General features: G+C 43.4%; 1 protein-coding gene across 1 annotated transcript in view; it reads left to right on the top strand.

Annotated features, from left to right (window-relative positions):
• Positions 1-16,032, top strand: part of Gbb (glass bottom boat) — a 40,615-nt gene that overhangs the window by 20,224 nt on the left and 4,359 nt on the right. Inside the window, exon 3 of the mRNA XM_076812031.1 lies at positions 3,341-3,495. Coding sequence (XP_076668146.1) covers positions 3,341-3,495 — 155 coding nt within the window. The remainder of the gene's footprint in view (positions 1-3,340; positions 3,496-16,032) is intronic.

Raw genomic sequence — 16,032 nt, forward strand, 5'->3', positions numbered from 1 at the left:
GAGATCCTTCTCGCCGACGAAAGTCAGACGGCGACATTTACTGTAACGAGCCCACGGGTCTCCGTGCTTTTAGGACCAATTAGGGATTCATGAGTTTCTCTCCTCGTTTGCGCGTTTATTAGGCGGCCGTCTCCACGCGCAAGGCAACGTGGAGCTTAGGCAGCCAACGGGGAACGTGGCTCGCGGTTGCTGGCGAGTCTCAGGGTTGTCGTGATTTTAGTTAACAGCTGCTTGCTTTGCAGCGGATACATTAATTTAGATTTTTCAAGTTTACATTGCCTTGGGATCCACTTGGAGCCGACGAGATATCGCGTGGAGTGGAGTTCAGTCGTGGATGATTTTATTTTATCGGAGCGATATTATTATTATTATTATAGGGTATCTGTAGATTTTCTTAGTCTGTTCGCTTAACTGGTTTGTTTGGAAAAGTTCAATTGGGAGTGGTTAGTGTGACTAAATATGTGGGTATAGATTGAAAGAAGGAAGGGGGGATGATTTATTGCGGTAAGAAATTGGTAATTTAGCTTCCGTAAGGAGTGGAATAAAATTTGTAATTATGTTAAACTAGTTGCAGGTGAATACGCGCGATGGAAAGTAGCCTGTACTTCCACCATAACGGGATCATTAATATTCTACGATTTATTAATTGGCTGCTCGAGCAGGGGATAAAGAAACAAAACGCTCGGCGGACGATCCTTAAGCAAAGCTGTACATTCAACAAACTGTTAACGTTTAATCAATATTCATCGTTCGATAATAATATTCAATTTGTGGAGGAAATAATGTCCTGTTTATTACGATGTAACAGCTGCTCCTTTGAAATTCAAATGCACAAGCACTTCAGCGAAGATGAAACATGATTGATAACCATGTGACTTTAACTGCTTTGCGAATCCTTGCCACACATGCAACCGCGGAAGTAAACCGTATTAAAACGATACAACATGCTATTTATGTCGACCTCGGTGATTACATATAATATAAATTTAGGAGATTGCGCGTCAATAGTTTAAGATTAATCGCAGAATTATAAAAATTTCTTCCATCTTTTACAATGAGATGATTCATTATGAGATTGAAACAAATTCTGGATTATTTGAAAATAAAATCAAACACCTGATAATGCTTCTTGTGGTCCACCTTGACTCCACATTCGCTATTAATACAATATGTACCTTGCTATCAATAAATCAACACAGTACCCATTTGATAATTAAATACGCATGAAATATGTAACAAATCAACGTATTCTTCAATTTACCATCGCTTAAAAAATACCTATACAAATATTTTAAAATATCGACAAGAAACTAAGGACCACCTTCTGCGCATACAGAAGAAAATAAATTCCAGAGCCAAAAGAAATTAGAAATAAAATAAACCACCCACATTCTTCAATTTACCATAACTTAAGAAATACTCAAATCTCCTAAAATATTGAAACCAATGAAGAAACCAAGGACCACCTTCTGCCCGCACAGAAGAAACAAAATTCCAAGCCGGAGGAAATTCGAAAAATGTAATCGTTTCGCCACGCTCGGAAGCCTCGTCCGCGTAAAATATACGTGCACGCAGGTTCATTAGCGAAGAGTGCGCAGAATCCGCGGCTGGTAATGTCGAAGATCCATCTCTTCTGTTTACATTCTTAACGTTGCCAATTATCCGATTTACGGGAACGGTAATCAGTCCCAGGAAAGAAGATAAATGCGTCGTTTCACGAGACGTGTCCGCTCGCGTGGATCAGAGGTGAGCATATCTCCTCAATGAACAATGATTAGTGTGTTTCGCTGATATCTTATTGACGCGAGTCACGTGCTGGCGGATTTCGCGGGAATCGCCGAGTCACGGTGCTACAATCTAAAGGAATCACGGCAAACAGTCGCGATCAGGCTTCATCTTTCTCTCTCACCTCGGCTGTACATCTCGATTAGCGTTACTTACGTAAGATTCAGTGGTTTCCTACCGATCGATTTTATCGACGAGTCGCGCGATCCCAAGCTGCAGAACGATTCCTATTACAGAGACGATCCTCGCCTCTCATCACGCATCCTTTCCCACAGTTCTCGATCCCTATGCCTCTATTTACCATTTTATTTTACACTACTTAAGAGGAGCCTGTATTCGAGCTTTGCAATGATCATTCTCATCTGCCGCATAGCATTAATTTCCCTCGACCGAAATACTGTGGGATTCTCTTTTGACAGTGGCCCAACATCCACCACCAAACTTAGCACTTTGAGCGACGCAAGCTTTTGAGAAACGCCTCTTCGAGTTGGCTGCTTTAAGCAAAATGTTGGGCCTTTAAGCAAAATTTTGCTTAGCTCATCCACGGCAGACGTTCAGGCACACTCGGATAATAATTTCTGTGCTAACCAGAAAATCTGAACGCGAAAGCAAGCCACGCGGTCAGCTTTAATAGCTGATCGTTTTCGTGGGAGACAAGAAGCTGGTCTGGGCTAGAGTTGGTTGGAGTTTGGTTGGTTCGGCGTTGTTGAGTAATAGCGTTCTTACAAAGGAATCTGTTTGTTTTCATCAGCGTAATACCTTGCGCATTACGAGCATCGCTGGCTGTCCACGTAACTGCGTGTTAACGTAATGAGTAACGCGAGTTTTTCTTGATGTATGCAAGGAAAATTGCGGAGATATTACTGACACCGAGCAGGCGTCATAAGTGGCTTTTAGCGGCTAATGCGTCGCGATGCTTCTAACTTATTGCCAAGCAGGAGGTAATGTGGACGAAGTAGCGTTAAACGTGAACACGATTTCTATGGAATCGATGCGTCCTGCTTGAAAGCCTGAGAGCCTCCGTTTTTCTGCGCCTACCTGCTTGGAAGTTTCTTTGAAGTGGATAATGGATCTAATTGAAAGAGCGCACGGCGTTGTTCTTAATTGTCCTGACGGTTCTAGGTGGCAGGAAGAGCAAGGATCATGTTTGTCACGTGGATTGTGTAAATGCATTTTAAGCTACGGCTAATCATAGTATTCTAATTGGTGATTGGTTAAGTTGGGAAGTAACGAAGGAAGGATGCCACTTTTGTTATTCAAAAGCTGGGGTACGATGTGACTGTGATGCAGTTGAATTTTAATATTCGTGCATAAAATATTCAGAGGAAGATAAACTATTCAATTAATTAAACTGTATTGAAAGTACATATGTATATTTCTTCGACAGATAAAGATAGTTCTCTGCTCGAGGGGGTTTCGACCCTTATCGTTATTTATGATTGAAATTTATTGGTAATTTCGGATACAGTGGAATTCTATTAGTCATTTAAGGAAATGGGATATATCTGCTGTAAGTGACACATAGAGAAAAGATTGTGTTTTCTTTTTGTTATAGAACGAGGGAGTTGCAGTACGTAGATGCAGTCAACACGACGACGGGTAAAGAGGGCTGGCTGACTTTGAACGTCAGCGAACCACTCGCACATTGGGTGAACAATCCTGAGGGGAACAAGGGGTTGTACCTTTCAGTACATCCTGCGGATCGCTCTGGTGAGTGATAGTTAACTATCTAGCTTTAATCCATAACAATAACAATTTCGTGATCTACATATCCTGCATTTATTGCAGACCGCTCTAAAAATAAATACCTTAGATTTAGGGGGGCAAGAAGGAAAATTTCTCACCCCCAATTCGCTTGCGAGAACTATGTATACCCAGAAACTAGCTCACCAAAGGGACTAGGAATTTAGAAAAGTTCCCTGCACCCTTCAATTTTTTTCACAAAAACAGATTAACGTGTTAATTGCTATGGGGGTCACCAGTGACCACCGCCTCGTACTTACACTTTCTTTTTAAATCACTTGCGCTTCATAAACCCTTAAATTTGCAAATTTCTTAAGTATAATAATATAGGTTTTCACAGAAAATTGTATTTAATGAACCAACGCAACAGTTTAATAAATCACAAATCCTTAATAAGAACTACAAATTAACCACGTCATCGTGTCTCCACAGCAGTTCGTTACTCTTCCAAATCTTCTCTTCTTACTATTTACGTCGCACGATTACCAAACAAAACACTCTGTCACCTAATCAACTCTCACTCACTCAAATTAACAAATTACAATACTCGCAAAATATTAACAATTTCGCTACATTAACGATGATTAGAAATCATGTAGAGTAACAAGTGCGCCACTAAACCGCGAAACCTTATTTCCGATGATACCCCTCCAATCAGTCTAACAATAAGTGAGCAGAAAATTAAGGACAATCGGGTGGCAGTGGGCATAACTCCAGAGTACTTCGACTCCCAAGTCGGCTCATTCTCCGAACCCAAAGCAAAAAAGGCGCAACAAAAATTCCCAAACACCATCCCTACAGTTGATTAATTTCCAACGAACCGTTCCGTGGGAAAAGATCTGGAAGGAGGTAAACCGTGAAGGTTCAGCAACCAGCTCGCGCGTGCGCAAGTGTCCGAGGCGTATAGACGGGGCACGCGGTTCGTATTGAGCAATAGATCGTGGCTAATAAACGCTTCGGGGTCAGAAGTTCGACGAGGTAGATTCCAGGCGATTCTTGTACACCTGGCACCGAGCGAAGCCAGCCTCCGTTGTCGTATAGGCGTGTATGCTTTCTCGAGCGTACACCTGTTCCACGCTCTCTTGCTCTCACGCTGAAAAGCATTCCTCGCCGGGGCACAACGTGTCTTCGAAGGCTGTACACAGCCGATCGACTAGCGATGGCTTCATACCCAGTCCCCATTCTCCCGTCCATTTCGCTCATTGCTCGCCCGCGCGCGGATGCTGCGCGCTCCATGCAAGCAGCGCTGATTATTTTCTATATATTCGCCGTCCCGCGAATTTTGCGCTACGAGGTACAAACGGATGCTGGGTCCTTGAACTGTCCGATCACTTTTTGCAGAATTCCTTCGGAGGATTTAATGGGTCATGGGTTATCGCGTGTTGCTTTGGAATCGAAGACCTTACAGGGGTGTAGTTCCATTTTTTTTTTTTACAGTTTTTGAGTCATGACGTGTGATATATGTAAACGAAATTCTCCATGTGTGATTGCAAGGTGCGATCATATTGCAAATGCAGAATCTGCATCCATTACTGTTCTTGCTCGATACGAATGCTCCAGATGTGAAAAATTTACCAAACATAGAAATAAAAACTTATCAACTGTGTAACTACTGTTTGTTGTGTGAAAATATATATTTTTCAATTAGTGTTCTCTTTTTAATGTTACGTCAAAGCAATAATATTGAGGACCTTGTAGCAAGAGTGGTGCAGCTCCAGCTTTACCAACTTCAAGTAAATTAGAAGAAACTGTTTATAAAATTATTACTTTGACTTAGAATTAAAAAGAGAACATTGTTGGAAAATATATATTTTCACAGAATAAGTAGTAGTTATTGAGTTGATAAGTTTTTATTTCTATTTTTGGCGAAAAAATATTCTATTATAAAAATATTAGTATTAATATTTCTGTTTTTATTTATTTGCAATAAATATTATATTAAATATTAATATCAATATTTATTAATATTTATATATTTATAATATTTCATATTAATATTTATATTTTTTGCAATAAATCACTTATTTGTTATCGGATTTATATCAAACGTGCAGCAAACGATGTAGAATTTCTTACTTTTTCACTTTTTGCAAGGACCTTAATTATTGTGGTAATTGGTTAATTTCCACGCCTATCAAAGAGTTAGTTAACTGATTTAGTTCTTCTGGGTGGCTCATCTCTTGTTGAATATTGGTTTACATAGGAGCAATGTGATTTCTGTCTTCTGTAAACGTGACCACGCTGGAAGACTAGATGTCAAGAGCCATCAAATCCACAGTGGTATTCTCCCCGCGCCTTGAAATTTCAGCCTCGCGAGAATCGCACTTGTATCTTGGAAAACTAGCGATTACAGCGATTTGTTCGCTGAAAGATGCAGAGGTCGTAACACTAGGCCACAAGGAGTCGTTGGTACCAAGCGCGAGAAGAGAGTCGTCTGCGGATCGAGGGCAAATATTTTGCTCGTGGCTCGAAGTCTCCGTAACCATACGTCTCATGTTTCTAAAGACATGTCTCCGCGACGATATCTTCGCCAGAAGAAGTGAGCCGCTCTACTTAGGAGCGTCGGTGGCAGGCTTCGTCCAAAGTATATACGACCCTGAGCAGCGTTCATAGCAAAGGCTCAGCTATCCCCCGTGCTCAACCTACTACCAGCGAAACACTGAACCACGAAGACCTATAATTACCAAGCGCGAGAGCCAGTCGTTAACAAATCGAGGACAGAGATTTTGCTCGTGCCTGGAAGTTTTCGTGCGTCACTCGAGGTCCTTCCTACCAGGCACGAATACATCATCGTCGAGAGGCCAAGCCGCGGCGACGTCTTGTCTTCCTATACTGGCGAGATGCGCGCGCGTGGGACTGGCTCTGTGGGACAGGCGAAGGTGGACAGCGAGACCCTAGGAAGGAGGAAAGGAGAGAGGATGTACGTGAGCGAGTCGGAGGCCCCAGATGGTGAGATAAGGACGCCCCTGAATCCGATTCTGCCACCGAATCTCAGATGGGAATCGTCGCGAGGCGTACGGGCCAGAGATTACCGCGATTCGATCCGTCAGATAAGATACACCTGTTTAACCTGGGCCCTGGCCCGATCAGCCTTAGATCATTGATGATTTTCCTTTACCTCCGAGGATCGCCCCTAGCCGATCCGTCCGCGCAGCCTGGGAACGTGGTAGCCTTGGCCGATTAAATCTCATCGGGATAACGCGCGGGAAACAGCCGACCGCGGGGATCAGAGGCTAATATTCCTGGTCAACACGTGTTTTCGCTTGTGTCCGAGTGACACGAAAGCGTCGAGGTGTAGCGGAGATCCTTTTACCGGACGTATTCCTAGCAGAAGCTAGGGTCACGAGGGTGATTCGGTTTCGGGGAGACGAGGTGGAATTTTTTTTCAAAAATTTATTTGGTATCTTAGCGGCCGTTTAGTATTAATATTGTTTAGATATAGTTTGCTTCGAGCTGCTAATAACCCAACTCAGAGGTTGATGCGACTTAAAATAACTAGGGTAGACGCACCATTTGTGGCCACTTTAAAGTATTGTACCAGTTTTGGCCACTTCTTAAAAAATATAATATTTTTCCGTGTAGCAATAAATGTAACCTTATATTTCTGACGGTACACTAAACAAAATATTTATGATGTGAAATTCTCCATATAATAATGATCTGCAAGCAATTTAAAAATAAGATAATTATGCACATGGCCAAAAACAGTGCAATGGACAGAAACGGTACATCTACCCTAGATTTAAAAAAAAATAGTTTGCTTCAAGTTCCACTGCATTGGTGTTTTATTTGAATACCCTGCTGGTTGTTGGTGAATTTTTCCGGGGGTAAGGGAGGGAAAGATTGTAGTTAATGGAATTGCAGGTACTTCGTGGGGTTTGATTCTCTTTTTCGAGTGAATTATCTGGTATAGATTACTTCTCTTTTAAATTATAACGTTTCGCATTGGTGTGCAATGTACTTTGCTGATACACGCTGCAGAATGAATCGATTGTATCGAACGTAGACCAGTTGCCTTCGATATTCTCAGGAATGAGAAATAATGGAGATACCGCGACTTGGATTACTGGCATCGAGACAGTAATTGGATCACGATTGTCGGACAATTGGATAATGTTAGCTTTACATTGTGCTCCGTCTAATTGTCTGTAAAAAGTTGAGCCTGCGAGATTTAATTCCTTCTTGGATCGATCGATTCCACTAATTGCGTTGATACCAGATCAACGACCTTGCAGTTTGTGTAATTGGGATTTCCTTCATCTTCTGTCTAATTTCTCTGTTCTTTACTGTTTGGCAAAAATTCTGTTCACCCGAGTAGTTTGTAGAAAGAATAAATTGGTCTGATTTGCTGGTGGTGCATGCTTTCGAGAAGTTGTTACTCGTCACGCTGCTACTATCAGAAGCATGAAGCTATTATCAATGTTTTTAAGAATCGATGTGAGCGGCGGGAATGCAACTACAAATCACGTCGAAGAAGTCGACGCGTGAATCTTAAGTCAACAGCTTTCCTCGAGTAACCGTTTGCGAGCTACGATTCATCGCGTTCTCTGGATCTGAACATACACTCTTGTACAAAGAGAAGGTACGGAAAGGAAGAAGAGAAGTTAGTGACAGTAACGAACGAGGAACACGCTAACCCAGCTTCTGTCTAAACTTAATGATCGGACTTCACTACTCAATTGGAATTGAGCTGAACTGAACTTGGGATTAGGATAGAAGGGAACTCAGAACTGGAGCAAAAGTGAGCTGGGGGTTTTGAAGACTAGAGTAGAAGGGAATTGAAGATTTTTGAGGACTAGAACAGAAGTGAACTGAGGGCTTCTGAATATTAGAGTGAACTGGAGATTTCTGGGTATTATAGCAGAAGGAAATGGAGGACTTTAAGAATTAGAGCAGAAGTAATTCAGATTTGGAGCAGAAAGAATTGGAGATTTCTGAAGATTAGAGCAGAAGCACCACCGAGTTGGAACAGCAGTGAGCTGGAGATTTCCGAGTATTGGAGCAGAACTCAGTGTTGGAGCAGAAGTGAGTGAATTGGAGATTTCTGAAGATTATAGCAGAATCGCCTTAGAGTTGGAGCAGCAGTGAACTGGAGATTTCCAAGTATTGGAGCAAAAGTGAATTGAAGATTTCTGAAAATTAGTGCAGAAGTAGATTAATAATTAGAGCATAAGTGACCCACGAATTCCCAAGAATTACATTTAACCTGAGCCAAAAATTGGAGCAAAAGTGAGCTGCGAATCGAAACTGTGATAAATAAAAAAAAATTGCAATGTTTTCAAAAGCTTTCCTCGTGGGGATAAGTATGATGACCTACAAGCAGGCCTAGGAAACTTTATCGCCCATATCCATAAAACAGAATCAATAACTCCGCGCCGTAAACGCGAGATACTCTGAAATTAACATAGAAACGATCATCTAAAGATGCGACTGGTATATTACACAGTCAGCCTCCATCACCGACGATGACCGTAGGCTTCATGATCATGGAAGAACGGCGCGTGTGCACCTTGTGCACCTTGTATCCTGGCGCGATACTCGCCAGTAACACCCGAGAGACTGCCATAAACGACATCGTGGATATAAACAAGACACGTTTCAGCTGGACGTACGAGGCGTTGCTGCACGCGTGTGTATACCTGTGTACGTGCGTACAGTTTGTTGTTTGCCGCGCCTAGATCATTTTGTTGCTCGCCTCTCTCACCTCGTACGCCTCTCCTCCTCCACCTACCCACCGGTTTCTCTCTCCCCCGTCAATCCTCCTCTCACCCTCTAAACCCTCTCTCTCTATCTGCTCCCTTCTGGCTCTGCTCCTCTCCTTCGCGAGCACAACCGGTTTACCTTTGATCATTCAATATAAAACACAAGATCAGAGGCGCACACGCAGCGGCGCGCGCGGTGCACGTACACAGGTGTCCCTTGCATACAGCGAAAAACCCACGATTCCTCGGCAATTCCTCCCTCTGCCTGCCCCTCTCTACTCGCCCTCTCCCCGCACACTCGCGCGACGCGCACGGCCCTTCGGCCTGTCCCTCCGTGCGCGCCTCTTCGCCCCGGTTAAGTGCCCACGGTTTGTTTGCGCTGGCTCGTACGCACGTACTCCTCCCTTTGCCCGGAGGAAGTTTCCCCCGGTTGTAGAAAACCAGATGCTTTCGAAAGTGCCAGCCGGCTATCTCTCTGCCTCTAAAGACCGGCTGTGCAGTGTGCACACCTCCGCGTGATACGCCCACGCCTGCCTAACTGCGTGGCCGTCGCCCCGTCTCTCTCGCTCCGCTCGCTCTTGAGACTTGCGACACCTCGCTATCACCGCGAACGGGAACGAGCCTTTGTCAGATACCACGGGATTTATTCGCGGCTAGCCATCTCCCCTCCTGTCACTTGCGCCGGAGCTTCGGATATGTCCATTCATCTCCTTTGCATCGGGATCCTGGAGGACCCAGGACAAATGGAGTAGCTGACTGTCGATTTAAGATTGGTTTAAGGAGTAAGATATTTGCCGATTGAGAGGGAAGGGTTACGTTAGCATCGGGCTAGCCAAGGGTCCGTGTGGATCCAATCAGGATTCCATTTTGGGGGAGGAAAATATTCTTAATACAAATTTAATTAAATTCATTAGGTGATTATTAAAATTGATGCGCCAGTGCCCCCCTCTGTTATTTCCAAATTTGTGAGTTGGTGGTAATTTATCTAGCACAGTGATTCCCATCTTGTGGGTTGCGACCCCAAGTGGGTCGCGAAGAGCTTTCTGTGGGGTCACCACGATTTTTTTTCTTTAATATTATTAATAATATTAACTTAAGTTAGAATTATATTCTGAAACACCCATATTTAAAGTGTGTTTTCTTTACTGTATTAAATTTACCTTACTTACATGGGGGGTTGTTATTTGAATATTATAAAAGGGCATCGCGACTCAAAAAAGCTTGGGAGACTCTAATCCAGCAACTAAGAACTATCGTCCTCTTCTCATCGATATTTAAAAAATACCCACAGAAGGGTCGCGCCATATTCCATCAGATTGTATGTGAAGTAAGAGCCGACAGAAAATATGGCACCCTCTCTATGCGATCTATCTGCAAGCGATGGATTTGTGGAAATAACCGTCTGAAAAAATGGTCTTCCTGTCTCCGTCTTTACGAGAAGCTGAGAGCCGCGTTGCCGGAGATTGCTCGGAGGAAATCCCTGGAAACAATGTTCGCCTGTAATAAAGTTAGCTTATCGCCAGTTGGCGAATTGCTGGCTTGGATGTTTGAGAGCGGGTCTCGTTGGTGGATAAATAAATGCTTCGTATTTAAGGATCCCCGTATTCCGTCGCGGATGGGTAACAGGCGGCTGCTGCGGTTGGCGAAGATATTCAAGAGTGCCGTGCTCGGTTTCTCTCTTCTTCCGGTGATCTTTTCTCCGCGGCGAGATAGCAGATTTTATGCGCCGTTTGAGAGAAATGTCCACGATCGTCGTTTTATTGGACAATCAAGATATTGAGGGAAGGGAGGGGGTGTGCAAGAGAGAGGGTGAGAGAGAGAGAGAGAGAGGGAAAGAGAGAGACTGCACGAGAGCCTCTAGAAAACTTTGCAAGGATGGGACGATCGCGACGATAGTACCAATGCTGAGTGTCTCAGCCGTACTTGTTGCAATGCTAATTCAGTGGTAATGGAGTCGCTATCGGGATGCTAATAGGGCAGTGACAAAGGTATTTGACTTGTCCGTGGAAAACGTACGTCCGTCGTATGTTGATTCTGGACGAGCAGATGTCTCTCTGCCATTTTCATGCTACTTGCGACGCGGGAATAGGAAAGCTGCTTTGCACATTCAGGAAGATTATTCCGGTATTTTCTTCGATACGATTCCCTCGAATTTTTGTTCGGTGAAAGTAATGCAGTAATCGGTTGCATCAATGGTATCATTCGAGTGCACCTTGGACGAATTCAACTACTATAGCTAAAATATTTTCGAGTTACATAGTTTCACGCAGAAAGTGCTTCTATTATTGTGTTAACGTGTGGTTAGTCCTTCGTTGGTGGTAGTGATGATCGAGATGAGATTTATGCAAGAGCAGAGACGAGCAGAATTTTTATTTAAATAAAATTTCGAATAACGATTAAAAGTTAACAAAAAATTATTCGTCATGTATCGAATAAAGTTAACCCGAGTCGACTTGAAGTTAACGTTAAAGTTGACTATTTTATTCGACGCTCAAGTTGAAACGCTCGACGAATAAAGGAATAATCTAAAGTTAAAGTAATTTTTATTCGATCTGTTATTTAAATAATTCTTTATTTAGTTAATGCCCAACTTTGTGTAAGAGCATATTGGATAGGTGTGTGTAGATTCGTACTGTATATATGCATCTGTATCGTTGATCGATATTGGAGAGATTTTGCGAGCACGTTAATCGTCCCTGAAGCCTGATAATTTTGACCGATCAAAATGAATCGCGGGTCGAACAATGTTCCCGGGTCCACGTCCTTGACTGTCAGAGTATTGCGAAAGCGACGGCGGCTGATCTAGGATTGCCCCTTCGGCGAAATCATTTCATCCTTGAATCCCTAACACGAAGGGGATATCCCGATATATATCGCTCCTTATTCTACTCCGAATTCGCGAACACTGAACTGTATATACGTAGGATCTCCTAATTCATGAAGACTGATTGATTGCGCATGGAAATCGTAGGAACACAAATTTCATGCAAATTCAAATCACCATGATATTAATTCTTTATCCCAATGGAACTGGAAACGTGTATTCCTCTGCGTCCCTCGTATAATTCCCATGTACTAAAAGTAGGTAGCTTTCAATTTACTTCACTATAACAATTATACACTTTAGTAGCTTCCGATACAGTTCAATAATCCTTTTCTCATTAGAATTCAATGATCTACGTCCACTCGAATGACAGCTGAGCATAGAGAAAAAAAATCGCCCATCGACAAATTTCAAGTGATTTAAAACTCTAACGGAAAGATTTCGAAGAGGGTCGTCGTCGTCCGCCCTCCTTAGAGCTTGGAAGCGAAAAGTTTCCCCAACATGCGACTTAAACCACTTAACCAAATTTTTATCATAATTAAGTTATAAAAATAAATAAATAAATAAATAAATAAATGTAAAAAGTATTAAAGTATACATTTTTAGAAAGGAATAATTCTATCTTATTTTCTGCCAGAAATTTCCTTCCGATGTCTTAAAAGATGTACCCAAATGTCACTAGTAAATTCTTCAATCCGGCCCACTGTGCGGCGGACTCGCGAGTGTCGCGGCGCAATCGGATTCATCGCGGTGCATTCGTCTTCGTGGGTACTTGGCCGGGACGCGCTCCGCCGTTTCTGTAACGGCGCGCAAAGCGCAGCGGCAGGTGTCCGCTGCAATCACGGCAAATGCGCATTCCTGGCAGCCAATTTACTAGCTTTCTCGAACTCGCGCACGGCCGTAGTTCGGCCGCGAGGGGGGTACGCATTTGCATACACAGGCAGCGCCGCTCGGGCCGCAGAGGCGAGGATCGCCAGTCACGGGTTACGCGCAATGAGACCGTTTGGATTGCTCGCACGTACCCGCGCGCTCTTTCGTTCGAATTTCGATGATATTGCGCGCGGCCCGCGCGCGCGCGCGCTGCATGCGAATCGATCCCAGTCTAACATCCTCTCTTCCCGTCGCGCCCGCCTTTTTTCCTTTTTCTTGGCTACTGCGCCGCGGTTTTTCCACCTTCTTCTTGGAACGGCAGAAGCGCGCCGCGGCTCTTTAGAATACGCTCCCTTCCGTTTCGCCGAGAAACACGCGGAGTGGATTGATCCGCCAGGCTCCCATGCGGAGGAAGGTAAATAATTTACCTTCCAACCACCGTTCTCGAGTTCTTCGGATATTTCCTGTCGATCCGAGGGGCAATTCCAAGTACATTAAATTAGCCGCAAGACTTCTTCGGCTATTGGTGATTGGTGACTCGTTGGTGATCCTCGCTCGATCTTTCTCAGGCGCGAAATAGGTATCGAAGCTTTCTAACGCGCAGGACGCTTATTCGATTAACAATAAAACTACCAAACCAGTCGAAATGACTGCGTAAGAAATTTACCATTTTTAAGTAAGAAATCAGTGTATTTCTAAGTAGCATAAATATGTATAATATTATGTATATACTTTTTAACAATATAAAAGTTTTAAAAATATGAATAAAAGTTTGTTCTCCTTGCATAACGTAGTTTATAAATAACCAGTCATTTTCGGTGAAAAAAACACTTTCTTTTTAACGTATTTGTAAACGAATGGAAGCATATCCAGATTATCCTTTTAACCAATGTTTATTGTTATTATAGAGATTAAAAACAGTTGGTATGAAATATACATGTGCTTTAAACACGGCGGTGCTGACTGTTAAACATTTTAACGTTCTTCTGTGGTTTTGGTGTAATATTGGTCTTAAAAAGTGTGATCTCAAGGTGTGATTCTTGTTTGATTCCCGCACAACCAATAAAAACTAAAACTAAAACAGTTTGTGGCTAACTAAAAATCCGCGACTTTTTAATTTTTTTATGAAAATCTCGAATTTTTACGGACCATATAATTGATTGCGCGGGAAATGGCACATGTTTTATACATCCTGTAAATTTTTCAAGTCGACCTGAACCTCCGTTCATTCGCAAATACGGCAAAACCGTATTTGAGTACTTTCAGATAATGCAATAAAGAAACGATTTTTCGACTGCCTAGTCCCCTTAACCTTCCTGAACTCGCGTGTTATATATATGTTATAATAGCCCCTAAATAGTTCTTAGGATGACAACAGTAGCTTTCCGCACACTTTTGTACGTTACACCCTTTTATACAGACATTTTTCGGTCCGTGAAACCGACGCGAGATTGAAATTATTGAAGACTGTTTCGAAAGACTACTAATGAAAGAAATATATATTTTCCAAATTACTTTGTGCATTTTTTTATTGTATTATAACCCTGACTAAATATTAAAAATTAATTTTATGGAACTATACAGAATAAATATCATATCTTCAACGCGTAAAACACGGTCTCACAGACCGACGCGAGTCATTATGCAATGAAAAATCACGCGAGTTCAGGGAGGTTAATTGCGGGTAGTTCTAGTGTCAAGGAACAAGTGGACAATTCGTACGATCCGCGCAAACAGTGTTAACGCGATTCGTCGAATCGTGACACGGGGGAAGGATCGACAAACCTCATTCCCAGATCCATATTTTAACGAACAGTTTACCCCGTCACTTTCATCGCTCGCCACCATCGGCGAGCAAATCACGAGCCTGGCAAGAACGATCATCGACCGCGAATGAACGGCTCCGGTCCCAAAAAATCCACGATCACAGACCGCCGCCAGCGCGCAGAGTATCACTGTCGCGCTCCGAATTATATTGTCAACATTAACATCGACGCTATCAGCAAGTTGCACAGAACAGCTTGCGACACGGTATGCTAATGCATGTAAACCAGCTCTATTTTTGTCCCCGCTATAAACTGTTATGGAATATAATTATTACGGCATGAATATTAACGCGGCCACGATAATTATGATAAACAAGTGTCACAACTTCTTCAAGTTCCGATTACATTACGAAACTATCAGATCTGTCGCTTTTACGGTCGAACGCTGAAATTTCTGCTTTCCCCACCTCTCTCTCTCTCCCTCCCCCCTCCCCCTACCTCCCCCGACAACCGCCCACCGCGTGTCTCTCGTTATGCATGCCGCGTAAAGATAATTAAAGAATAATCGAGCGTCGATCGGTATGCCAGCGGACGGAACGATCAATTAATTAAACGTGCAACGGTACACCGGTGACTTAATTGCAGGGCCAACGTGTTGGGAAACCATGGAGTGCCGCCTATATCGGCGAAGTGAACGGCTCGCCGCGTATCAGCCAGGCTGACACAGCCGCTGAGATTCTTAAATAGTTAATATTCCTGAAGGTTGGCTATTAATAATTCCAATCCGCCGAGTGGCAGGCCATTCTAACAAACATGAGCGCGAATGTGATGGTCGGCTGGCTGCATTCCGCTTATGGGATCAAACGGGTAATTGGGAAACGGCGGATTCAAATCTTCCCCGGCTTGCCCATGGAGTTTTCAGTTTGTACCGCGCGCGATAAGGTTTGCGCCTCGCGTTGTCGCGTTTATCGTTTGCGGGGATAGATCGGGGCGTGCGAAGGTGGGGATTTTGAGTTGGGTCTCGTTTCGTGAAAAGTGGGAGAGCTTGGGGGTGCGCGGTATAGGAAGGGTTTGATTTTTGAGGGACGTGGTTGCGTGGTTGGAAGATCGTAGAGTATTCTGTGAAATGATCGCGAGAGTGACGCGTGAACGCGCCCTCGAATATTCAATCTTCGTGGAGCACAGGGGGTAGGTGATGAATGTCCTATTCAAATCTACCGCCCCTCCCTTCGTTATCTTCCTTTCGCAACGCTTCAAGGGGCGTCGGAACCACTTGAGAATGCAGATCGCTTGAACTGCTGCAAATCGCCCCGCGACTCCCTAAAAACACTTGTGCCCATGG

Source organism: Andrena cerasifolii, chromosome 5 (assembly GCF_050908995.1).
Source record: "Andrena cerasifolii isolate SP2316 chromosome 5, iyAndCera1_principal, whole genome shotgun sequence".
In the NCBI taxonomy this organism is placed as follows: domain Eukaryota; kingdom Metazoa; phylum Arthropoda; class Insecta; order Hymenoptera; family Andrenidae; genus Andrena; species Andrena cerasifolii.